The sequence below is a fragment of the Crinia signifera genome, chromosome 3 (assembly GCF_055691185.1).
Source record: "Crinia signifera chromosome 3, ASM5569118v1, whole genome shotgun sequence".
NCBI lineage: Eukaryota > Metazoa > Chordata > Amphibia > Anura > Myobatrachidae > Crinia > Crinia signifera.
In genome coordinates, this window is record NC_139219.1 from 6,378,883 (window position 1) to 6,406,030 (window position 27,148).

Genomic DNA, 27,148 nt, shown 5'->3' on the forward strand with positions numbered 1-27,148 from the left:
CACTATGACAGTCACATCACATGAAGACACTCACTATGACAGTCACATCACATGAAGACACTCACTATGACAGTCACATCACATGAAGACACTCACTATGACAGTCACATCACATGAAGACACTCACTATGACAGTCACATCACATGAAGACACTCACTATGACAGTCACATCACATGAAGACGCTTACTATGACAGTCACATCACATGAAGACGCTCCCTGACAGTCACATCACATGAAGACACTCACTATGACAGTCACATCACATGAAGACACTCCCTATGACAGTCACATCACATGAAGACACTCACTATGACAGTCACATCACATGAAGACACTCCCTATGACAGTCACATCACATGAAGACACTCCCTATGACAGTCACATCACATGAAGACACTCCCTATGACAGTCACATCACATGAAGACACTCACTATGCAGCAAGGCCAAACAAAAACATCAGTTACAGCCAGCAATTTCCCGGACACTTACATCATCGCTGTTAAACGACAGCAGTGAGTGTGCACTTAAGTTGAAGACCTGCAGTTCCAGTCTTGCAGCGTCCAGCTCACGGGATAAGCAGTCTGTGCGAGACATCTCAGCTGCCAGCCTGGTCTCCATTTCCAACGCCTGATCCCTTAATTTCTGCTGCCACAACGTGTTCTCAGCGACATGCTTCTCCTGTAGGCTACCCAGCTCCGTTTGGTAAAACATCAGCAAGTCCTTTAAGTCCACAGCGTTTTCATTCTCCGCGATAGAAAACAAAACTGGCCGTTGCGGAGGAGACTGCCCGAGCAGCAAATCAGCGTGTTTTCGCGTTTCGCGGTGCGTCGCACCACTACTCTCCATTGGCGGCGTTAGAGCCGCGGATTGTTGGAACTGCAGTTGGCCGAGATCTTGCAGCGTCCTTGTACTGTCACCATCGGACATTAACGTCAGCAGATCCATATTAATTAACAAAGTCTCGTTTTCACACAGATTCTGTGGTTGGCTTGATAACGGAAATGAAGAAGACCCTTCAGTGACATCAACCAGAACGCAACTATCATTTACGGAGGTCTCATCACAATCCTCCATCATTAAAATGTGATCTCTACAACCCGGAACGGTCTCGTTTTTTCCTTTTGGACTTTCTGAGCGGTCTAGTCTTGGTTTCATCAAATTTATATCATTATTATTATTGAAAAGCTTGTGGAGATCGTCTGAAGGATTTCCATTACTCTCATGATCCGGAATCAGCTTCTCATTCTTTGATTGGATGTTTCTTAAAGACGATTCCTCCCTTAATTCCGCTATGATCGAACTTAGAGAACATTCGTTGTTCCGGAGTTTCTCTACCAGGACAGACAGTTCGTTATTGACCCCGAGCAAGCGATTATTCTCTTCCTGGGTCCTGCGGAGATTTTCCTTACATTCCGCCACCGCCAGCTTGAGCTCTTCATACGCTTTCATTTTGGCGCTGAAACCGCCTACTGGGCTCTCTGCCTCCATGTCTGTTACAGCATCGGAAGCAGCCATCTCTTGTCTGGTTAAGTCAGTGTCTGCGTTCTGCAATTTTGTTTCGTGATTATTCTGCAAATTGCCTAATTCGTCTTTCTTGGGTTCCGCCGTCAGCTTTTCAATGTCTTGTTGCGTGGTTGCTATTAGCGCAGTTAGTGTCGCTCTCTCTGTAGACCAGGATTCAGAGCGCAGACTAAGCTCTTGCAGCTGATCACTCAGTTCTCGGTTGTGCTGATGGGAAGACTCCAAGTCCGCATTAGCAAGACGCAGTTTCTCCGATAACAGGACGATTTCTTCATCTTTGTCCTTGACGGCAGAAACGAGAGAATCCACATTCTGTTTACATGAAATATTATCTTGAAAACTTTCAAACTGGCTTCTAGACTGTGACGCGAAGCGTTCCTGCATCTCCTCCACCTCCAGCAGCTTCTTCTGGATGTCCGATTGGCTCTCCAGGAGTTTTTCATTTTGGCTTTTTAATTCGGAGTTTAGTTTTTTTAGCTGCTCTAACTCGCTCTCCAGGTGTAGCATCTGGTCTGATGAGGCACTGGATGCCTGGGCCTCCAGATCAGATATTTTCTTTGTCAGGTCTCCCATCTCATTCCGGTGTTTCTGGCTGTCAGATTCCAGCTGCTGCTGGAGACTCTTGCAGGACGATCTTAGAATATCCAAGTCAGCCGCACTCAAATCGCCCCTCTCTTGCAGGACTTTCATCTGGGTGTGTGAAAGTTCCTTCTCGTGTTCCAATACATGTATTTGGTCCATACGTGTCTGGATTGCAGCCTCCAAGTCCCTGATTTTCGTAGACAGCTCTTCCCTTTCTTTGGAAAGTGTATCGGTAACACGGTCATGTTCCTTTTTCCAGGCCACAAGTGAAGTGTGGGTGTTAATCAAGTCTATGCATTCTCGCGCCTTGCAGTCCAGTTGGTTCTTTAAATCCTGAGATTCCTCGGTCGCCTTAGCTAGCGCAAGCTTGGTTTCTTCTGTGTCCCGCTCGCGTTTCTTCAGCAGTTCTTGCGCAAACGTTTTCTCCTTTTCCAGGTTAGTTACAGTCGCAGTGAGGTGCTGCAGGCTGGCAGAGTCCGGTCCTTGCTGCTTCTGCAAAGCTGTTCTCAGTTCTGCCTCTAGGCTGCTGTTCTTGGCTATAGAATGAAATAAATAAAAGAAGTCTTTTAATTATACTGATGGAAAACCAGGTCTACTGTAAAAGCAATGACCTAATATGGGCTAAGATCTATTGGCTTGCATGTTCCCGGGTAACAGGAATGCCCAAGTCAGACTGCAGATTGGTAGATGCAGACATTGGCCCACAGTCCGTGATGTTACATCTAGCATAACGGGCATGCTTAATTATTTCAGCCTTTTGTCCTGTATTAAATCCCCATGTTACAAGTTGATAAAGTAGAGATAAAACTATTAAACTCTAAGTTTAAGCAACTACAGCAATGTACCTTGTGTGCACGGCTTAATAAGGATATAGATTCAGTAACTGCAGGGAAAATGGACACACGGAGAACATGGAAAGAAAAGATTAAACACAGGTTACAGAAAGGCCCCATACACACTGGGGGATTTGGAGCTGGAAGCCGCACAATGTTATCGCTTGAGCTGCTTTCAGCTCAAAAAATGCCCAGTGTGTGTGGCCCGGTGATGAGCTGCCCCATGTGGTAACCGCCCAGCGATGAGCACTGATGAGCGCGCTCCCGCTGTCCTATGGGGTAACCGCCCAGTGTGTATGACCCGGCGATGAGTGCACTCCCGCTGTCCTATGGGGTAACCGCCCAGTGTGTACAGGCCTGGGATTCGCGCGCTCCCGCTGCCCTACGGGGTAACCGCCCAGTGTGTATGGGCCGGCGATTCGCGCGCTCCCGCTGCCCTATGGGGTAACCGCCCAGTGTGTACGGGCCGGCGATTCGTGCGCTCCCGCTGCCCTATGGGGTAACCGCCCAGTGTGTACGGGCCGGCGATGCGCGCTCCCGCTGCCCTATGGGGTAACCGCCCAGTGTGTACGGGCCGGTGATGCGCGCTCCCGCTGCCCTATGGGGTAACTGCCCAGTGTGTATGATCCGGCAAAGAGTGCGCTCCCGCTGCCCTATGGGGTAACCGCCCAGTGTGCACGGCCCGGCAATGTGTGCTCCCGCTGCCCTATGGGGTAACCGCCCAGTGTGTACGGGCCTGGGATTCGCACGCTCCCGCTGCCCTATGGGGTAACCGCCCAGTGTGTACGGGCCGGCGATGCCTGCTCCCGCTGCCCTATGGGGTAACCGCCCAGTGTGTATGACCCGGCGATGACTGCGCTCCTGCTGCCCTATGGAGTAACCGCCCAGTGTGTACGCCCAGTCTATGGTGTAACCGCCCAGTGTGTACGGCCAGTCTATGGTGTTACCGCCCAGTGTGTACGGCCCGGCGATGCACGCTCCCGCTGCCCTATGGGGTAACCGAACAGTGTGTACGGCCCGGCAATGTATGCTCCCGCTGCCCTATGGGGTAACCGCCCAGTGTGTACAGGCCTGGGATTCGCAAGCTCCCGCTGCCCTATGGGGTAACCGCCCAGTGTGTACAGGCCTGGGATTCGCACGCTCCCGCTGCCCTATGGGGTAACCGCCCAGTGTGTACAGGCCTGGGATTCGCGCGCTCCCGCTGCCCTATGGGGTAACCGCCCAGTGTGTACGGGCCGGCAATGTGTGCTCCCGCTGCCCTATGGGGTAACCGCCCAGTGTGTACAGGCCTGGGATTCGCACGCTCCCGCTGCCCTATGGGGTAACCGCCCAGTGTGTACAGGCCTGGGATTCGCGGGCTCCCGCTGCCCTATGGGGTAACCGCCCAGTGTGTACGGGCCGGCAATGTGTGCTCCCGCTGCCCTATGGGGTAACCGCCCAGTGTGTAAAGGCCTGGGATTCGCGCGCTCCCGCTGCCCTATGGGGTAGCCGCCCATTGTGTACGGGCCGGCGATGCGCGCTCCCGCTGCCCTATGGGGTAACCGCCCAGTGTGTATGACCCGGCGATGAGTGCGCTCCCGCTGCCCTATGGGGTAACCGCCCAGTGTGTACGGCCCGGCAATGTGTGCTCCCGCTGCCCTATGGGGTAACCGCCCAGTGTGTACGGCCCGGCGATGCACGCTCCCGCTGCCCTATGGGGTAACCGCCCAGTGTGTATGGCCCGGCAATGTGTGCTCTCGCTGTCCTATGGGGTAACCGCCCAGTGTGTACAGCCCGGCAATGTGTGCTCTCGCTGTCCTATGGGGTAACCGCCCAGTGTGTACGGCCGGTCTATGGGGTAACCGCCCAGTGTGTACGGGCCGGCGATGCGCGCTCCTGCTGCCCTATGGAGTAACTGCCCAGTGTGTACGGCCCGGCGATGCGCACTCTCGCTGCCCTATGGGGTAGCAGACACTATGGTACGACCGGCTGCCATAAAATGCAGTAGGTGTCAAAGTTTCGGCCCAGGTAAGTGACTCGCTGGCACCTGACCTCCCCCCTACACTAGGGGCCAAGTAAACACCTTCAGAGACTGAATTCATTTGAAAAGAATTTGTAGCATTAATTTGAATAATAACTACATTTTATAAGCCGGACATGCAGCAATTCCAGCCCAGTGCAGCCTAGTGCCACCACATCACAGCCACCTCCGCCGCAGTGTTATAGAGTATGACGGGGGGGGGGGGGGGATCACATACATTTCAGCTCTTCCAGAATCAGTTGGTTCTGCCGAATCGTTTGCTTCGCTGTAGAAAGCTCCTCTTCTACCTTCAAGGCATCCTTAGACTTCTGCTCAAGCCGACCTGTGAGTGCGTTGTGCTGGGACTTGGCCTCCTAATATTAAATACAGAGACTCTGGTTACAGTAGAAGTTATTAAGCCCCATACACATGGGGCTATTTCAGACATAATTGCCAGGGATATGGTCTCTGGGCGACCATATCCCCATATGCATATGGGGTGACTGTCGCCCAGAGCGCACTCCCAGGACCAGGCCCCCTCAGGAGAAGGTCGCCGATGATTGAATACCCCCCCACAGTCTGTGGCTTCCTGCTGCCCCCATTCCCCTAACACCAAGAATGACCATATTATGCAGCCTGTGAACATTTCTAATGAACCTTACAACTAAGAGGATGTTTCGGGAATGAGAATCCCTCTACAGGTATGCGGTGTGATCTATATGGATCACCGAGGATCCCCCTAAACCCCACGACTGCAGCACACAGTACATACACCCCCTGGGGCTCAGCGCTTATTTTACAATGGGCAGATTATTGCTATGTCTCATTCCCAGAATACAATATAATCTGTAAATATCACTACCAGAAATTGATATCTGTTGTTTACACGGTTACATAAGAAGACGCTAGAAATGCCCACGCCGGCTTTACGTAGGGTCAGACGTCGCTCACCTCCAGGGTCCTCCTGACATCGCTCCCGTGACTCTCGCTTGCATGCAGGGCCTGTTCCGTCCTCACAAGTTTCTGCTTCAGTTCCTCTATTTCACCGTCCAAAATCTTCTTCCCGTGAGTCACCTGCGGAACAACAAAACGTTTGCGGTAACAGTCACTGTACACGGAAGAGTCATCTTATGTATATAGTATGGAGGGTGCTTCGTATTGCCCACTGACAGTATATGTGCATCTACGCTCCCCGCACTCAGCAGCTATGCCGCATGATCGAACGCCCAAAGGGAAAATCACTGGTTCACAGTGACCTCATCAGGTTAGAACATAGCGCTACATTGGCGTTTTAGGATGATGCAATCGCGGCCCGCTGGGGTCACTTGCCAACCGGTTGCTCAGTTACTATGGAATAACCCACGTTATACGACAACGACAGTCGGTAATATAACAGGCGCAGGGTAATGTATGACAAGAGGCTTACACGATCAAGCTCCGACTGGATAGCGTTGAACTCGTTCTTCGCTTGCTGGGACTCCTGGGCGAGTTTGGTCTTCATCTGACTCAGCTGCTGCTCCAGAGTCTTCATGGACGTCTGCTGACGTAAGAGGTCCTATGTACACGACACGTGTTAGAGAGCAGGCAGCACGTCACACGGACATGTAGAGACATGAACACGGCGGTTAATATCACATGATCAGCTAGCCCGGTCTAGTCACTACAGTACACTTTCACCACAACATGCCGCCATCACCTGCTGATTCTCCTTCTCTCGCTCCTTCAGTTTCTGTTCCACAGCCAGCCGAGCGCTCTCCGCGTTCTGTCTCTGGCAGCCCAACTCCTCCGACACCTTCTTCAGCTTCTGTTCTGTCTGGGCGCACTGTAACACAGAGTACTGTCAGATGGCGCCGCCACCTTGTGTGGTACATGGAAGTGGTCCTCTCTGTCCCTGGGGAACATCACTGCAGACATATGTACTATTATCCCTGGTTAATGCTACACCCATAAACGCTGCAGGTGTGGGGCCAATTGTGCCTGCTGACAGAGGATCAGGGGCAGGCAATGTGCAGCACTAAACCTGCTGTGGAACTATAAATCTCAGCATGCTATGTGGACAACTGGTAGGAATGTCGGAGTGCAGGCACCATCTGTCTGTGAGCACCTAGAACCGTTATCTATACTGTATACATCTCCTGTACCTTGTCCGCAGACTGCTCCAGCTGTGCCGTAACCCTGGCAGAGTCATCGCGGCTCTTGGTCAGGGCCTTGTCCTTCTCCCCCAGCTCCGCCTGAGATTTCTCTAGCAGGGTCCGAGTCTCCTGCAGTTTGTGGAGGTGACTTTTCAGCTCTTTCTCTTGCACCTGTAGACGCAGCTCCAGCTCAGTCACTTTGGATCTCAGCTCTGGGAAGGGAATGAGCGGAGTGATCACATTATGCAGTAACAGTACGTCGTATAACATGAGGGGTCCGTTCCACCACGGCAGAGCCGTAATAACTGAGCAGGAGATTAGGGGGGGAATTTACTAAAATTTTCTAAAACTGAAAGGAGGTGATGTTGTCCAGAGCAACCAATGAGATTTTATCTAGAATATGAGGAAGCTATAGAGAAATGATAGCATCCAATCAGATTTAGTCTTTGTTATTTATTTATTTATTGCATCATAGAAAATGATACACGTACGTTCTGGAGTCGCTATAATCTAAAGATTACGGACGTCACATGTATAAGACTTTCCCGTGACGTCCTGACTGGTTAATAGCCATCCCTGTAGTCTGCTAGCCCAGAGTGACGGCTGCCATAGAGAAACTCACAGATTATCCGTTTCTTTGGGTCTACAACTGCTGAGAGCTATCTCACCTTCTTGTTGCCATTGGAACACGCAATCAATACATGTCGGGATGGCGGGGGCTGGTTCCTCAACAATCGCATCTTATTACACCCGACCCCTCCACAGAGTCTTTATAAATAGCCAGCGCTTTGTAACCCCGCAGAAGGGGGTGTGAGAGCGGACAGACCAATGGAAGGCCAGCTGGTCTTTATCACAAATCAGATGCAAAGATGCTCTGCTAAGTAACAAGTTATAAGGAAGCAAGAAGCCATACAGACAGTAAGTACTCGCATTCATCCACCGCACGCTAGGAACACACAGACAGCAAGTACTCGCATTCATCCACCGCACGCTAGGAAGACACAGACAGCAAGTACAGTACTGGCATTCATCCACCGCACGCTAGGAACACAGACAGTAAGTACTCGCATTCATCCACCGCATGCTAGGAACACACAGACAGCAAATACAGTACTGGCATTCATCCACCGCACGCTAGGAACACAGACAGTAAGTACTCATCCACCGCACGCTAGGAACACAGACAGTAAGTACTCGCATTCATCCACCGCACACTAGGAACACAGACAGTAAAGGCCCCCATACACTAGCCGATTTTGGTCAGATTTCTGCCAGATCAGTCGGATCTGGCAGAAATCGGACCAAAATCGGCTAGTTTGGATGTCCCCTCAGATCCGATGCGCGGTCCCGTGCGCATCGGATCTGCGTCGGGTGGTCGGACCTGCTGCACGTCCGACCACCCGACTTGGGACCTTAAGTACTCGCATTCATCCACCGCACGCTAGGAACACAGACAGTAAGTACTCGCATTCATCCACCGCACACTAGGAACACAGACAGTAAGTACTCGCATTCATCCACCGCACGCTAGGAACACACAGACAGCAAGTACTCGCATTCATCCACCGCACGCTAGGAACACACAGACAGCAAGTACTCGCATTCATCCACCGCACGCTAGGAAGACACAGACAGCAAGTACAGTACTGGCATTCATCCACCGCACGCTAGGAACACAGACAGTAAGTACTCGCATTCATCCACCGCACGCTAGGAACACACAGACAGCAAATACAGTACTGGCATTCATCCACCGCACGCTAGGAACACAGACAGTAAGTACTCGCATTCATCCACCGCACACTAGGAACACAGACAGTAAAGGCCCCCATACACTAGCCGATTTTGGTCAGATTTCTGCCAGATCAGTCGGATCTGGCAGAAATCGGACCAAAATCGGCTAGTTTGGATGTCCCCTCAGATCCGATGCGCGGTCCCGTGCGCATCGGATCTGCGTCGGGTGGTCGGACCTGCTGCACGTCCGACCATCCGACTTGGGACCTTAAGTACTCGCATTCATCCACCGCACGCTAGGAACACAGACAGTAAGTACTCGCATTCATCCACCGCACACTAGGAACACAGACAGTAAGTACTCGCATTCATCCACCGCACGCTAGGAACACACAGACAGTAAGTGCTCGCATTCATCCACCGCACGCTAGGAACACAGACAGTAAGTACTCGCATTCATCCACCGCACGCTAGGAACACAGACAGTAAGTACTCGCATTCATCCACCGCACGCTAGGAACACAGACAGTAAGTACTGGCATTCATCCACCGCACACCAGGAACACACAGACAGTAAGTACTCGCATTCATCCACCGCACGCTAGGAACACACAGACAGCAAGTACAGTACTGGCATTCATCCACCGCACGCTAGGAACACAGACAGTAAGTACTGGCATTCATCCACCGCACGCTAGGAACACACAGACAGCAAGTACAGTACTGGCATTCATCCACCGCACGCTAGGAACACAGACAGTAAGTACTCGCATTCATCCACCGCACGCTAGGAACACAGACAGTAAGTACTCGCATTCATCCACCGCACACTAGGAACACAGACAGTAAGTACTCGCATTCATCCACCGCACGCTAGGAACACAGACAGTAAGTACTCGCATTCATCCACCGCACACTAGGAACACAGACAGTAAGTACTCGCATTCATCCACCGCACGCTAGGAACACACAGACAGTAAGTGCTCGCATTCATCCACCGCACGCTAGGAACACAGACAGTAAGTACTCGCATTCATCCACCGCACGCTAGGAACACAGACAGTAAGTACTCGCATTCATCCACCGCACGCTAGGAACACAGACAGTAAGTACTCGCATTCATCCACCGCACGCTAGGAACACAGACAGTAAGTACTCGCATTCATCCACCGCACGCTAGGAACACACAGACAGTAAGTGCTCGCATTCATCCACCGCACGCTAGGAACACAGACAGTAAGTACTGGCATTCATCCACCGCACACTAGGAACACAGACAGTAAGTACTGGCATTCATCCACCGCACACTAGGAAGACACAGACAGTAAGTACTCGCATTCATCCACCGCACACTAGGAACACAGACAGTAAGTACTCGCATTCATCCACCGCACGCTAGGAACACACAGACAGTAAGTACTCGCATTCATCCACCGCACACTAGGAACACACAGACAGTAAGTACTGGCATTCATCCACCGCACGCTAGGAACACACAGACAGTAAGTACTGGCATTCATCCACCGCACGCTAGGAACACACAGACAGTAAGTACTGGCATTCATCCACCGCACGCTAGGAACACACAGACAGTAAGTACTCGCATTCATCCACCGCACACTAGGAACACAGACAGTAAGTACTGGCATTCATCCACCGCACACTAGGAAGACACAGACAGTAAGTACTCGCATTCATCCACGGCACACTAGGAACACAGACAGTAAGTACTGGCATTCATCCACCGCACACTAGGAACACAGACAGTAAGTACTGGCATTCATCCACCACACGCTAGGAACACAGACAGTAAGTACTGGCATTCATCCACCGCACACTAGGAACACAGACAGTAAGTACTGGCATTCATCCACCACACGCTAGGAACACAGACAGTAAGTACTGGCATTCATCCACCGCACGCTAGGAACACAGACAGTAAGTACTCGCATTCATCCACCGCACACTAGGAACACAGACAGTAAGTACTCGCATTCATCCACCGCACACTAGGAAGACACAGACAGTAAGTACTCGCATTCATCCACCGCACGCTAAGAAGACAGACAGTAAGTACTCGCATTCATCCACCGCACACTAGGAAGACACAGACAGTAAGTACTCGCATTCATCCACCGCACGCTAAGAAGACACAGACAGTAAGTACTCGCATTCATCCATTGCGCGCTAGGAACACACAGACAGTATAAGTACTCGCATTCATCCACCGCACGCTAGGAACACACAGACAGTAAGTACTGGCATTCATCCACCGCACACTAGGAACACACAGACAGTAAGTACTCGCATTCATCCACCGCACACTAGGAACACACAGACAGTAAGTACTCGCATTCATCCACCGCACACTAGGGACACAGACAGTAAGTACTCGCATTCATCCATTGAGCGCTAGGAACACACAGACAGTATAAGTACTCGCATTCATCGACCGCACGCTAGGAACACACAGACAGTAAGTACTGGCATTCATCCACCGCACACTAGGAACACAGACAGTAAGTACTGGCATTCATCCACCGCACACTAGGAACACACAGACAGTAAGTACTGGCATTCATCCACCGCACACTAGGAACACAGACAGTAAGTACTGGCATTCATCCACCGCACACTAGGAACACACAGACAGTAAGTACTCGCATTCATCCACCGCACGCTAGGAACACACAGACAGTAAGTACTGGCATTCATCCACCGCACGCTAGGAACACACAGACAGTAAGTACTGGCATTCATCCACCGCACGCTAGGAACACAGACAGTAAGTACTGGCATTCATCCACCGCACACTAGGAACACACAGACAGTAAGTACTCGCATTCATCCACCGCACACTAGGAACACAGACAGTAAGTACTCGCATTCATCCACCGCACACTAGGAACACACAGACAGTAAGTACTCGCATTCATCCACCGCATGCTAGGAACACACAGACAGTAAGTACTGGCATTCATCCACCGCACGCTAGGAACACACAGACAGTAAGTACTGGCATTCATCCACCGCACACTAGGAACACAGACAGTAAGTACTCGCATTCATCCACCGCACACTAGGAACACACAGACAGTAAGTACTCGCATTCATCCACCGCACACTAGGAACACACAGACAGTAAGTACTCGCATTCATCCACCGCACGCTAGGAACACACAGACAGTAAGTACTGGCATTCATCCACCGCACGCTAGGAACACACAGACAGTAAGTACTTGCATTCATCCACCGCACACTAGGAACACAGACAGTAAGTACTCGCATTCATCCACCGCACACTAGGAACACACAGACAGTAAGTACTCGCATTCATCCACCGCACGCTAGGAAGACACAGACAGTAAGTACTCGCATTCATCCACCGCACGCTAGGAACACACAGACAGTAAGTACTGGCATTCATCCACCGCACGCTAGGAACACACAGACAGTAAGTACTGGCATTCATCCACCGCACGCTAGGAACAGACAGTAAGTACTGGCATTCATCCACCGCACGCTAGGAACACACAGACAGTAAGTACTCGCATTCATCCACCGCACACTAGGAACACAGACAGTAAGTACTCGCATTCATCCACCGCACACTAGGAACACACAGACAGTAAGTACTCGCATTCATCCACCGCACGCTAGGAAGACACAGACAGTAAGTACTCGCATTCATCCACCGCACGCTAGGAACACACAGTAAGTACTGGCATTCATCCACCGCACACTAGGAACACACAGACAGTAAGTACTGGCATTCATCCACCGCACGCTAGGAACAGACAGTAAGTACTGGCATTCATCCACCGCACGCTAGGAACACACAGACAGTAAGTACTCGCATTCATCCACCGCACGCTAGGAACACACAGACAGTAAGTACTGGCATTCATCCACCGCACGCTAGGAACAGACAGTAAGTACTGGCATTCATCCACCGCATGCTAGGAACACACAGACAGTAAGTACTCGCATTCATCCACCACACGCTAGGAACACACAGACAGTAAGTACTGGCATTCATCCACCGCACGCTAGGTACACACAGACAGTAAGTACTCGCATTCATCCACCGCACGCTAGGAACACACAGATTTGGAGATCACCTTGATTCTGGACCTTTAGTTGATCACTTGCTGAACTGTTAAAGGAGTCGGAAAAACTTCGGTTACAAGTGTCCGGCTTAAAGCTCCTCTTGCTCGGCGTCTCCTCCTGCTCCCACGGGCACTGGCTTGTAGGGAAACTTCTTTTAAGTGGCGCATCATGGCTGCTGGATGGCGCACGACTGGGTGTCCGCTCTTGTTGCCAAGAGAACACCGAGGAGGAGGACTGGTGCCGTGCAATGTCGCGGTGATTCATGGTGGTTTGGGGAGGGGGTTGGGAAGTCTGGTTCACTACCTAAATGGGAAATAAGAGGTTCCTAGTGAAGCATTGGGCGCTTGGTAGCGGAACAGTAGCGATGCGGACGAGCTGGGAATAGAACATTGACTGTGCACTATAAAGAACAACGCGCCCCGTACTATTAGACATAAATCATATATAAGCCACCTAGGAAGGGTATGGGTCATAGGTTCGACTCAATAAAGGTTGACATATATTGGGTCGACCACTGGAGGTCAACAGTCAAAGAGTTTTTCACATGTTTTGTCCCCAGTGTCGACATAAGCAACGTCTAAGTGTACCGCTGCGCTCGCCATGCTTCGGGTACGGTTGCTCGCTACGCTGGGCACACTATTATATTCTCCCTTCATGCCCTAGTGGATGGCAGGGTAAGAAGTACTGCCTGTCGGCACATGTCAGCTCAAAACAAAAACAACAACAACAACATATCGACCTTCACATTGTCAACCCAATGCGTGCGTCACCTTAGCCATGTCGAACTTAAATGGAGTCGTCCCAGTGACCGTATCCAACCTAGGAGTACGATCACCAGCATGAAACATACTGGGGTACAGGTAATCCCCTGCAAGGGACAAGCAGCTGCCACATTTTAACAATTTAGCGTCAATACTTAAAATGCCAAAAACAACCTGGATTTCCCTTTCCCCAATTTAAATTTAATATAAAGTCCCATCATGCCTTGCCACAGTTTTGCTATTAGGGAATGCTAGGACTCTGGCAAGGCATTCTGGGATGTGTAGTTTTACAACAGCTGGAGGGCCGTAGTTTGGACATGCCTGGCTTATATTATATCGACAGTGGGTAAATAGGTTCATAATTCCATATATATCAGAGGGTGATGACACGTGGAACAATCTGGGAAGTGTGATGTCACCGAGTTACAGATCTAACAATTCCTTCTTACTTTAATCTGCAGAAGTTTGAGCTCTGTCTCCAGCCTCCTGCGCTCGGACAGCTCAGCACTGTACTTCTCCTGCAGCTCCTCGTACTTAGGATCTGACAAGAGGACGGCGTTAAAGATGTTCTTGTTCAGCAGCAATTTAAGTGTCAATATAAGAGGGAAAATGACACTTACCATTGAACGTGGCAGGTGTAAATGAGACAGTAACACTCTTCTGAGGTGTAACGCAGACAGACATGTCCCCGGCATTGAACGACTGCTGGCTTCTCTCCAGGTCATTCTTATACCTGTCACACAGAGACGTCAGTAAGAGTAATACAACCTGGCACATCAGTAACAGGGCTGTGCCCACAGAGTGGAAGGACCAGATCTCCCTCTTCTTGGTTTCCGGATGATAGGTGAAGTGTTTAGATTCACAGACAATAAGTCGACATGCGACAAGTCGGCACCATATGGTCAACATTCGAAGACCGACACATGAAACGAATGACATGAGTATTTCCATCCGCATGCACAATCGGGGACGGGAAAGTACGGCAAGCAAAGCGCGCCATTCAAGGGTACGCGCTACACTAAGCTGGCCATGCGATTGGGCGACTTCTCCCCACATGCGACACCGTTCCCCCCATGAGCCGTGCTAGGTGGAAGATTGCATGCGATATATTTCCGATGAGGTCTGTCTGCATACGATATATCGCATGACATCCCAGCCGAACCTGGCTAATCCGATGTATCGCTCCTGCAGCCGGTGCTACACGCAGACTGACCTGATGTCAATCACATACGATTTATCGCTACAATCGCATGAAAAGGTGACCAAATCGGGTATAAATCACCTTAGTGTATAGGCGCCTTAATTGGGGGTTGACATTGACACCAAAATCCTCATGTCGACCTTTTGTCAAAGTAAACGTAATGCTCGTTGACCTTTTTGGAGTTGACCTATGGTGCACACTCCTCTTCCTGGCCCGGCCCCCACGGACTACCTACACAATAACGTCTGCTCATTACATTGTAAACCCTTTTGTTGGTGTTCTGGTGCGATGGGTGCTAGGTGGAATGCGTTCTCTGCAATTTGGACCGCACACACTGTGCAATTTGACCTACACCAGATTTTGACAACAATAGCATGTGATGCCGTACATAAATACCTGCATTGACATACTATTTTTGCCTTGCAATATTGATGTAGGGAAAATAAACACAATGCGATCTGAACAAAAAAGATCAAACCGCACCGTGTGTGGGCACCACCACACTGACAATAACTTATACGGAGGACCGACTACACAGAGAGCGCTAATTATTGCACTTCATTCCATCCTAATGCACGTAACGCGGCCCAGAAATGCCTCAATCCAGTCTTGTCATTTGATCCTATTCAGTAACATTGGTGCAACATAATGAAGTGAGTCAGTAGAGCAAGTGGCCAGATATCGCTGCCTTATCGGGTGACCAGAAAAGTCTTGGTGTGTTCCATACCATTTCTGAACACTCATATCTGTGGACAATCTGGTCGCACACACAGTAAGTGTGATTTCCACATTTGGAGTGGTGAACAGTAACAACACAATAATGTAACCATCAGACAACAACATTCTAATACTATATCTGCACTATGGCGGTGCAGTTCTAACATCAGCACAATGACACAACAATGTAACCATCAGACTACAACATTCTATACTATATCAGCACTACCGCGGTGCACTTCTAACATCAGCACAATGACAATAATGTAACCATCAGACAACAACATACTATACAATATCTGCACTACGGTGGTGCAGTTCTAACATCAGCACAACGACACAATAATGTAACCATCAGACAACAACATACTATACTATATGTGCACTACGGCGGTGCAGTTCTAACATCAGCACAATGACACAATAATGTAACCATCAGACAACAACATTCTAATACTATATCTGCACTACGGCGGTGCAGTTCTAACATCAGCACAATGACATAACAATGTAACCATCAGACAACAACATACTATATCTGCACTACGGTGGTGCAGTTCTAACATCAGCACAATGACACAACAATGTAACCATCAGACTACAACATTCTAATACTATATCTGCACTACGGTGGTGCAGTTCTAACATCAGCACAATGACACAATAATGTAACCATCAGACAACAACATACTATATCTGCACTATGGCGGTGCAATTCTAACATCAGCACAATGACACAACAATCACAACAATGTAACCATCAGACGACAACATTTTAATACTAGATCTGCACTACGGTGGTGCAGTTCTAACATCAGCACAATGACACAATAATGTAACCATCAGACGACAACATTTTAATACTATATCTGCACTACGGTGGTGCAGTTCTAACATCAGCACAATGACACAATAATGTAACCATCAGACGACAACATTTTAATACTATATCTGCACTACGGTGGTGCAGTTCTAACATCAGCACAATGACACAATAATGTAACCATCAGACAACAACATACTATATCTGCACTACGGTGGTGCAGTTCTAACATCAGCACAATGACACAATAATGTAACCATCAGACAACAACATACTATATCAGCACTACGGTGGTGCAGTTCTAACATCAGCACAATGACACAATAATGTAACCATCACACAACAACATTCTATACTATATCTAAACATATCCGCACTACAGCGGTGCAGTTCAGCACAATGACAATAAAAATTATTTGGGCGAACGCTACCAAATTAGAGGCCAGGACTGTAGAGGGTGAATGCATATTACATGAAATAAACACTTATAGGCAGCAGATATAAAGCACCTCGTCTTAGACTTGTCGCCCTAAATCATCTGTGGCAAATAAAAGTTATATTGTGGGACATTTATGAGGATTGGGAGGATTTCTAACCATGATCAGAGAACCACCCAAGCCCATACACTGTATAGGAGTAAGCCCACGCATGTACATGTATGTTACCCAACACGCTAACCTCTTCAGTTCCTGCTCCAGCTTCTCTATGTGTTTCTTGCTGGCGCCCAGCTGCCCCTCCAGGATGGTGAGCTGAGTGTCTTTCACCTGCTGTTCGTGTGCCAGTTTCTGTCTGGTCTTCTCCAGGTTGTCGCATAATTCTATTAAACTCTGGTTCTCCCGTTTCAGCGCCGTTACCTCTCCTTTCTCGCTTTCAACCTGTTCCGTGCAGCCACAACAAAGAACAAACACGTCATTAAGGCCATATAACGTCCCGATCCCGTTTGGTTGAGACCTTGGTGCAGCTTTGGCACTAAGATAGATCAGTAGATATTGCAATAAAATATTGCCATGTTTTATATGGATTCCCACTAGGGGGCGGCAATAATCTGTGTTCCGCCGTCACAATGGAAATGCGGCGTTTACATAAAGATGCAGCGCACCTGTACACGCATTCACTAAACCAACCAATGAGGCGCGAGCGCAGCAGATGGGAATGATGATGTAGAAGACGCACACGGCTTCCCAAGTCAGCACTGTTCCGCTCCCGTGGTCCTACCTTTTGCTTCTGTTTTTGGATGGCTGCCTCCAGGGACTCCAGCTGGAACTGGCGCTGCTGCCGTTCCTTCTTCAGTTTATCCACCTGACCCTCCAGCTCCTGGATCTTGTGGAGGGTCTTTGTGGGCAGACCCTCCTTCCATTCCTCCACCACCCAACTCATGGTGCTGCTCTGCTGTTACGTCCCCAATCAGATACCTGGAATAGGAGAACAGATGACGGTAACACCCGCTAGTAATGGTGGCACAGTGACTAGCTCCACTGCATCAAAGCTCAGGCGATATGGGTTCAAATGCACCTGTGGCCTTATATGCGCAGAGTTTGTATGTCCTCCCGGCCACTGGGGAAGGCACTGATGTCAATGGTTGCCACACTCTTCCTGTAATAGGTATACACTATTCACATGGGAAATCTCAGCAGACCAGAGGCCAGATGCACTAAGCTTCAAAAGCTGGATGGAGCTGATTGGCTGTCTGTTTCTCACTCTCCATTTTATCACTTTTGAAGCTTAGTGCATCTGGCCCCGGGAAAACTACTTTTAGCTAACCTCCCCACACACCCCACAGCCGAACCCTAAGCGCCACCACCCCGCAGCCTAACCCTAAGCGCCACCACCCCGCAGCCTAACCCTAAGCGCCACCATCCCCGCAGCCTAACCCTAAGCACCACCATCCCCGCAGCCTAACCCTAAGTACCACCATCCCCGCAGCCTAACCCTAAGCACCACCACCCCGCAGCCTAACCCTAAGCGCCACCATCCTGCAGCCTCTCTTCCCTCCCACAGCCTAACCCAAAACATCCCCCTCTTACAGCTTAACCCTATCCCTCCCCTCCTACAGCCTAACCCTAAGCCCTACCCCGCAGCCTAACCCTAAGCCCTACCCAGCAGCCTCACCTTAAACCCCCCCCCCCCCCTCTTGCAGCTTAACCCATAATCACAGGGCCAGTACTTCCCTTTGGGGTCCCAACCGCATCCCATGTAACTAACAATCCACAAGCAGATACAATAACACTAAATAATATTGCCTAGATTAGGATTTATGGGCCATATATATTAAGCCTTAGCAAGTGTAGAGCGATGAAGTAAAAGCCAATCAGCTCCTAAATGTCATTTATCAAACAGCCTGTAACATGGTAGTTAGGAGCCAATTGGCTGGTACTTTATCACGCTTTAGGTTTAATACACTTGTCCTCCTGTATTTTAGACTTGCTATATCTAAGTACAGAACAGGTGATCTCCAGTGATCATTAGCAGCGCAGATGTGGGGGAACAAGCCGTGGCTCGCTGTCTGCATCAGCCCAGAGGCACGTCCTAGCTCTGTACACATGTGCCCCAATATACCGGGTGCATTACACCACTGGTTCCTAGCACAACTAACATGCCCTGACAGAAGTAATGGGGCGATTGTAGCCCTATTTCTAAACGATCCGACTAGAGTAACCAAGGATTGCTCCGTGTGTATCTCCCTACCTACCCCCCCCCCCCCCCCCCCCCCCCCCGGTGACGGCAACACACACTGCCAATGTCGGGCTAGATTAAAGCCCCATATACACTATGTGATATTGTTCACAATATCGCTCAGAGAAGGTCTAGTGTGTACATTCCATATTGTTAACGATGGGTGTGCGGGTTAACGACCCCATCCGAACATATTCAGATGAATCCTCATTACCGATGGTCACGTCGCTCACTTACATCACTGGCATCAGCAAGTGTGTATATGGGCAGCTAGGAGCACACACCATGTAATGTCACACTGACTGGTACTGATCTGACTGGCCATGCTGGGACTTGTAGTGCTACAGCAGCAGATACATTGTTACACTGAAGACAAGCTCAGCCAATGGTGTAAGCTCTGTATGTGGGCAGCTAGGAGCACACACCATGTAGTGTCACACTGGCTGGTACTGATCTGCCTGGCCATGCTGGGACTTGTAGTGCTACAGCAGCAGATACATTGTTACACTGAGGACAAGCTCAGCCAATGGTGTAAGCTCTGTATGTGGGAAGCTAGGAGCCCACACCATGTAGTGTCACACTGGCTGGTACTGATCTGCCTGGCCATGCTGGGACTTGTAGTACTACAGCAGCAGATACATTGTTACACTGAGGACAAGCTCAGCCAATGGTGTAAGCTCTGTATGTGGGCAGCTAGAAGCACACACCATGTAATGTCACACTGGCTGGTACTGATCTGCCTGGCCATGCTGGGACTTGTAGTGCTACAGCAGCAGATACATTGTTACACTGAGGACAAGCTCAGCCAATGGTGTAAGTTCTGTATGTGGGCAGCTAGGAGCACACACCATGTAGTGTCACACTGGCTGGTACTGATCTGCCTGGCCATGCTGGGACCTGTAGTGCTACAGCAGCAGATACATTGTTACACTGAGGACAAGCTCAGCCAATGGTGTAAGCTCTTTATGTGGGCAGCTAGGAGCACACACCATGTAGTGTCACACTGGCTGGTACTGATCTGCCTGGCCATGCTGGGACCTGTAGTGCTACAGCAGCAGATACATTGTTACACTGAGGACAAGCTCAGCCAATGGTGTAAGCTCTGTATGTGGGTAGCTAGAAGCACACACCATGTAGTGTCACACTGGCTGGTACTGATCTGCCTGGCCATGCTGGGACTTGTAGTACTACAGCAGCAGATACATTGTTACACTGAGGACAAGCTCAGCCAATGGTGTAAGCTCTGTATGTGGGCAGTTAGGAGCACACACCATGTAATGTCACACTGGCTGGTACTGATCTGCCTGGCCATGCTGGGACCTGTAGTACTACAGCAGCAGATACATTGTTACACTGAGGACAAGCTCAGCCAATGGTGTAAGCTCTGTATGTGGGCAGCTAGGAGCACACACCATGTAATGTCACACTGACTGGTACTGATCTGCCTGGCCATGCTGGGACTTGTAGTGCTACAGCAGCAGATACATTGTTACACTGAGGACAAGCTCAGCCAATGGTGTAAGTTCTGTATGTGGGCAGCTAGGAGCACACACCATGTAATGTCACACTGGCTGGTACTGATCTGCCTGGCCATGCTGGTACCTGTAGTGCTACAGCAGCAGATACATTGTTACACTGAGGACAAGCTCAGCCAATGGTGTAAGCTCTGTATGTGGGCAGCTAGGAGCACACACCATGTAGTGTCACACTGGCTGGTACTGATCTGCCTGGCCATGCTGGGACTTGTAGTACTACAGCAGCAGATACATTGTTACACTGAGGACAAGCTCAGCCAATGGTGTAAGCTCTGTATGTGGGCAGCTAGGAGCACACACCATGTAATGTCACACTGGCTGGTACTGATCTGCCTGGCCATGCTGGGACCTGTAGTGCTACAGCAGCAGATACATTGTTACACTGAGGACAAGCTCAGCCAATGGTGTAAGCTCTGTATGTTGGCAGCTAGGAGCCCACACCACTGTAATGTCACACTGACTGGTACTGATCTGCCTGGCCATGCTGGGACCTGTAGTGCTACAGCAGCAGATACATTGTTACACCGAGGACAAGCTCAGCCAATGGTGTAAGCTCTGTATGTGGGCAGCTAGGAGCCCACACCATGTAATGTCACACTGGCTGGTACTGATCTCCCTGGCCATGCTGGGACTTGTAGTGCTACAGCAGCAGATACATTGTTACACCAAGGACAAGCTCAGCCAATGGTGTAAGCTCTGTATGTGGGCAGCTAGGAGCACACACCATGTAGTGTCACACTGGCTGGTACTGATCTGCCTGGCCATGCTGGGACTTGTAGTACTACAGCAGCAGATACATTGTTACACTGAGGACAAGCTCAGCCAATGGTGTAAGCTCTGTATGTGGGCAGCTAGGAGCACACACCATGTAGTGTCACACTGGCTGGTACTGATCTGCCTGGCCATGCTGGTACCTGTAGTCCTACAGCAGCAGATACATTGTTACACTGAGGACAAGCTCAGCCAATGGTGTAAGCTCTGTATGTGGGCAGCTAGGAGCACACACCATGTAGTGTCACACTGGCTGGTACTGATCTGCCTGGCCATGCTGGTACCTGTAGTCCTACAGCAGCAGATACATTGTTACACTGAGGACAAGCTCAGCCAATGGTGTAAGCTCTGTATGTGGGCAGCTAGGAGCACACACCATGTAATGTCACACTGGCTGGTACTGATCTGCCTGGCCATGCTGGGACCTGTAGTGCTACAGCAGCAGATACATTGTTACACTGAGGACAAGCTCAGCCAATGGTGTAAGCTCTGTATGTGAGCAGCTAGGAGCACACACCATGTAGTGTCACACTGGCTGGTACTGATCTGCCTGGCCATGCTGGGACCTGTAGTGCTACAGCAGCAGATACATTGTTACACTGAGGACAAGCTCAGCCAATGGTGTAAGCTCTGTATGTGGGCAGCTAGGAGCCCACACCACTGTAATGTCACACTGACTGGTACTGATCTGCCTGGCCATGCTGGGACCTGTAGTGCTACAGCAGCAGATACATTGTTACACCGAGGACAAGCTCAGCCAATGGTGTAAGCTCTGTATGTGGGCAGCTAGGAGCCCACTCCATGTAATGTCACACTGGCTGGTACTGATCTCCCTGGCCATGCTGGGACTTGTAGTGCTACAGCAGCAGATACATTGTTACACCAAGGACAAGCTCAGCCAATGGTGTAAGCTCTGTATGTGGGCAGCTAGGAGCACACACCATGTAGTGTCACACTGGCTGGTACTGATCTGCCTGGCCATGCTGGGACTTGTAGTACTACAGCAGCAGATACATTGTTACACTGAGGACAAGCTCAGCCAATGGTGTAAGCTCTGTATGTGGGCAGCTAGGAGCACACACCATGTAGTGTCACACTGGCTGGTACTGATCTGCCTGGCCATGCTGGTACCTGTAGTCCTACAGCAGCAGATACATTGTTACACTGAGGACAAGCTCAGCCAATGGTGTAAGCTCTGTATGTGAGCAGCTAGGAGCACACACCATGTAGTGTCACACTGGCTGGTACTGATCTGCCTGGCCATGCTGGGACTTGTAGTACTACAGCAGCAGATACATTGTTACACTGAGGACAAGCTCAGCCAATGGTGTAAGCTCTGTATGTGGGCAGTTAGGAGCACACACCATGTAATGTCACACTGGCTGGTACTGATCTGCCTGGCCATGCTGGGACCTGTAGTACTACAGCAGCAGATACATTGTTACACTGAGGACAAGCTCAGCCAATGGTGTAAGCTCTGTATGTGGGCAGCTAGGAGCACACACCATGTAATGTCACACTGACTGGTACTGATCTGCCTGGCCATGCTGGGACTTGTAGTGCTACAGCAGCAGATACATTGTTACACTGAGGACAAGCTCAGCCAATGGTGTAAGTTCTGTATGTGGGCAGCTAGGAGCACACACCATGTAATGTCACACTGGCTGGTACTGATCTGCCTGGCCATGCTGGTACCTGTAGTGCTACAGCAGCAGATACATTGTTACACTGAGGACAAGCTCAGCCAATGGTGTAAGCTCTGTATGTGGGCAGCTAGGAGCACACACCATGTAGTGTCACACTGGCTGGTACTGATCTGCCTGGCCATGCTGGGACTTGTAGTACTACAGCAGCAGATACATTGTTACACTGAGGACAAGCTCAGCCAATGGTGTAAGCTCTGTATGTGGGCAGCTAGGAGCACACACCATGTAATGTCACACTGGCTGGTACTGATCTGCCTGGCCATGCTGGGACCTGTAGTGCTACAGCAGCAGATACATTGTTACACTGAGGACAAGCTCAGCCAATGGTGTAAGCTCTGTATGTTGGCAGCTAGGAGCCCACACCACTGTAATGTCACACTGACTGGTACTGATCTGCCTGGCCATGCTGGGACCTGTAGTGCTACAGCAGCAGATACATTGTTACACCGAGGACAAGCTCAGCCAATGGTGTAAGCTCTGTATGTGGGCAGCTAGGAGCCCACACCATGTAATGTCACACTGGCTGGTACTGATCTCCCTGGCCATGCTGGGACTTGTAGTGCTACAGCAGCAGATACATTGTTACACCAAGGACAAGCTCAGCCAATGGTGTAAGCTCTGTATGTGGGCAGCTAGGAGCACACACCATGTAGTGTCACACTGGCTGGTACTGATCTGCCTGGCCATGCTGGGACTTGTAGTACTACAGCAGCAGATACATTGTTACACTGAGGACAAGCTCAGCCAATGGTGTAAGCTCTGTATGTGGGCAGCTAGGAGCACACACCATGTAGTGTCACACTGGCTGGTACTGATCTGCCTGGCCATGCTGGTACCTGTAGTCCTACAGCAGCAGATACATTGTTACACTGAGGACAAGCTCAGCCAATGGTGTAAGCTCTGTATGTGGGCAGCTAGGAGCACACACCATGTAGTGTCACACTGGCTGGTACTGATCTGCCTGGCCATGCTGGTACCTGTAGTCCTACAGCAGCAGATACATTGTTACACTGAGGACAAGCTCAGCCAATGGTGTAAGCTCTGTATGTGGGCAGCTAGGAGCACACACCATGTAATGTCACACTGGCTGGTACTGATCTGCCTGGCCATGCTGGGACCTGTAGTGCTACAGCAGCAGATACATTGTTACACTGAGGACAAGCTCAGCCAATGGTGTAAGCTCTGTATGTGAGCAGCTAGGAGCACACACCATGTAGTGTCACACTGGCTGGTACTGATCTGCCTGGCCATGCTGGGACCTGTAGTGCTACAGCAGCAGATACATTGTTACACTGAGGACAAGCTCAGCCAATGGTGTAAGCTCTGTATGTGGGCAGCTAGGAGCCCACACCACTGTAATGTCACACTGACTGGTACTGATCTGCCTGGCCATGCTGGGACCTGTAGTGCTACAGCAGCAGATACATTGTTACACCGAGGACAAGCTCAGCCAATGGTGTAAGCTCTGTATGTGGGCAGCTAGGAGCCCACACCATGTAATGTCACACTGGCTGGTACTGATCTCCCTGGCCATGCTGGGACTTGTAGTGCTACAGCAGCAGATACATTGTTACACCAAGGACAAGCTCAGCCAATGGTGTAAGCTCTGTATGTGGGCAGCTAGGAGCACACACCATGTAGTGTCACACTGGCTGGTACTGATCTGCCTGGCCATGCTGGGACTTGTAGTACTACAGCAGCAGATACATTGTTACACTGAGGACAAGCTCAGCCAATGGTGTAAGCTCTGTATGTGGGCAGCTAGGAGCACACACCATGTAGTGTCACACTGGCTGGTACTGATCTGCCTGGCCATGCTGGTACCTGTAGTCCTACAGCAGCAGATACATTGTTACACTGAGGACAAGCTCAGCCAATGGTGTAAGCTCTGTATGTGGGCAGCTAGGAGCACACACCATGTAGTGTCACACTGGCTGGTACTGATCTGCCTGGCCATGCTGGTACCTGTAGTCCTACAGCAGCAGATACATTGTTACACTGAGGACAAGCTCAGCCAATGGTGTAAGCTCTGTATGTGGGCAGCTAGGAGCACACACCATGTAATGTCACACTGGCTGGTACTGATCTGCCTGGCCATGCTGGGACCTGTAGTGCTACAGCAGCAGATACATTGTTACACTGAGGACAAGCTCAGCCAATGGTGTAAGCTCTGTATGTGAGCAGCTAGGAGCACACACCATGTAGTGTCACACTGGCTGGTACTGATCTGCCTGGCCATGCTGGGACTTGTAGTGCTACAGCAGCAGATACATTGTTACACTGAGGACAAGCTCAGCCAATGGTGTAAGCTCTGTATGTGAGCAGCTAGGAGCACACACCATGTAGTGTCACACTGGCTGGTACTGATCTGCCTGGCCATGCTGGGACCTGTAGTGCTGATGTCGGCCGCATCTATCTATCTGCATGTGTCCGGCACTGCAGTGAGTATGAGCCCGCACTCACCTGTCACCCGCAGCAGTCAGGCGGCGCCCATCGGTCGATCTCACTCACACTCACACTGCCCTGTAACCACCGCGCCGCTTACACACAACACAAATTCGTGTAACGTCCGCTGCTATTGGTCCACACGTAGGCACCAGCGCCCCCTGATTGGCCAGAGTTCAGCAAAACAGCCCGCCCCTCACAAATCAGTGGATCGCCGGAAAGGAGAGGGCGTGGCTACAGTTCAAATCAGCCCGGAGGGACGTAAGGCCGCTCACGGTTGGCTGCCGGGCAAGGGCGTGCAATTGGCTGACGGTTACTGGCAGGGGGACCAATGAGGAGGTTTCGCACGGAGTTTGAAAGATGGCGGCTGTTTCTGTGCGTGTGGAAACAAAAACATCGCATGCTATGCAGGGCTGTAGCAGTGCAGCAGGCGTTCCCAGGGAGTCGGGACAGCAGTTTCTAGGCAAGTCCCAGGTCCCCCTGGAGCCTGAGACACGTAACCCAGCCGGCTTTTCTCTTCTGATGTGTGTATATGCATGCATACCTCCCAACACATCCCTCTCCAGGAGGGACACAATGCTCTGCTCATGGACGTTCTTCTTAATGCAGGATTACCGTCATCTGTGGTGAACAGCTTAATGGATAAGTAAGGTGCTGGCAATCATACAATGAGAGGGAATGTCCAGGAGCAGAGTGTCCCTCCTGGAGAGGGTCATGTTGGGAGTTATACTATATATATATATATATATATATATATATATATATATATATATATGTCAGGGTTGCCTACCTGACCCTCTACTTCAGGCTGAAACTGCTTTGTTCCTGGACTTCCCTGGTTATCTATGCATACCTCCCAACTGTCCCGCTTTTCGCAGGAATGTCACATTTTTTGGGGGTGGTTCTGCGTCCCGTGGTTGGGAGTTGTCGTCACCCGTGAATAGATGCTGTGCACATGAGCACAGTGTCTATACCTGCAGCTCTCAGTGCCCCCACAGCAGTGAAAATGGGGGCGTGTGCAATGTCCCTCCTCAGCTCACTCAAAAGTTGGAAGGTATGTGTAGGATTGCCAGCACCTGTGGTGACCTCTTTCTTCAATTACATCAATTACCCAGCTCCCCACAGGTGATGGCAATCCTACATAACCAAGGAAACATGCTTGGGATAGGCATATTGATATCCTTACAAAGAAATAAGGATCAAAAAGGGTTGAGGTTACCTGAAGGATAAAAAAGGGGCAGACTAGATGGGCCAAATGGTTCTTATCTGCGTCACATTCTATGTTCCTAAGTGCAGGAACAGAGCATTTTCTCCCTGAAGGAGAGGGTCAGGTAGGAAACCCTAATATAGTTTCAATCCAGCCCTCCACTGTATAAATGCAGCTGTGTCGGGTGCCCGCACCATCAATAACAATAGTACTCCATCCGTGCAGCCCTCCAGAGTTAAAAATAAATCGTCTACCAGCTTGAAAACCGGCTGGTAAGCTGTGTACCCACGGGGCGATATATTGATTTTAGATGGACCAAGATGGTCGCTGGTGAAAGGGAACCTCTGCTGTTTCATCAATGGAGGGAAACCATCTGGTTCTCCCCCATAGATGG

The 27,148-nt window shown here is 50.2% G+C and overlaps 1 protein-coding gene across 1 annotated transcript in view; it reads right to left on the minus strand.

The window, feature by feature from the left end:
- The window catches only part of CENPF (centromere protein F), a 62,189-nt gene extending 36,487 nt beyond the window's left edge, over positions 1-25,702 (minus strand). The window contains exons 1-12 of the mRNA XM_083175171.1: positions 25,566-25,702; positions 17,633-17,829; positions 17,096-17,292; positions 14,297-14,409; positions 14,126-14,217; positions 12,927-13,218; positions 7,081-7,283; positions 6,636-6,761; positions 6,366-6,494; positions 5,891-6,013; positions 5,178-5,313; positions 494-2,643 (exon numbers count right to left, since the gene is read on the minus strand). Of these exons, the coding sequence (XP_083031297.1) occupies positions 494-2,643; positions 5,178-5,313; positions 5,891-6,013; positions 6,366-6,494; positions 6,636-6,761; positions 7,081-7,283; positions 12,927-13,218; positions 14,126-14,217; positions 14,297-14,409; positions 17,096-17,292; positions 17,633-17,794 (3,723 nt within the window). The 5' untranslated portion in view covers positions 17,795-17,829; positions 25,566-25,702. The remainder of the gene's footprint in view (positions 1-493; positions 2,644-5,177; positions 5,314-5,890; positions 6,014-6,365; positions 6,495-6,635; positions 6,762-7,080; positions 7,284-12,926; positions 13,219-14,125; positions 14,218-14,296; positions 14,410-17,095; positions 17,293-17,632; positions 17,830-25,565) is intronic.
- Between the last annotated feature and the right edge of the window lie 1,446 nt (positions 25,703-27,148).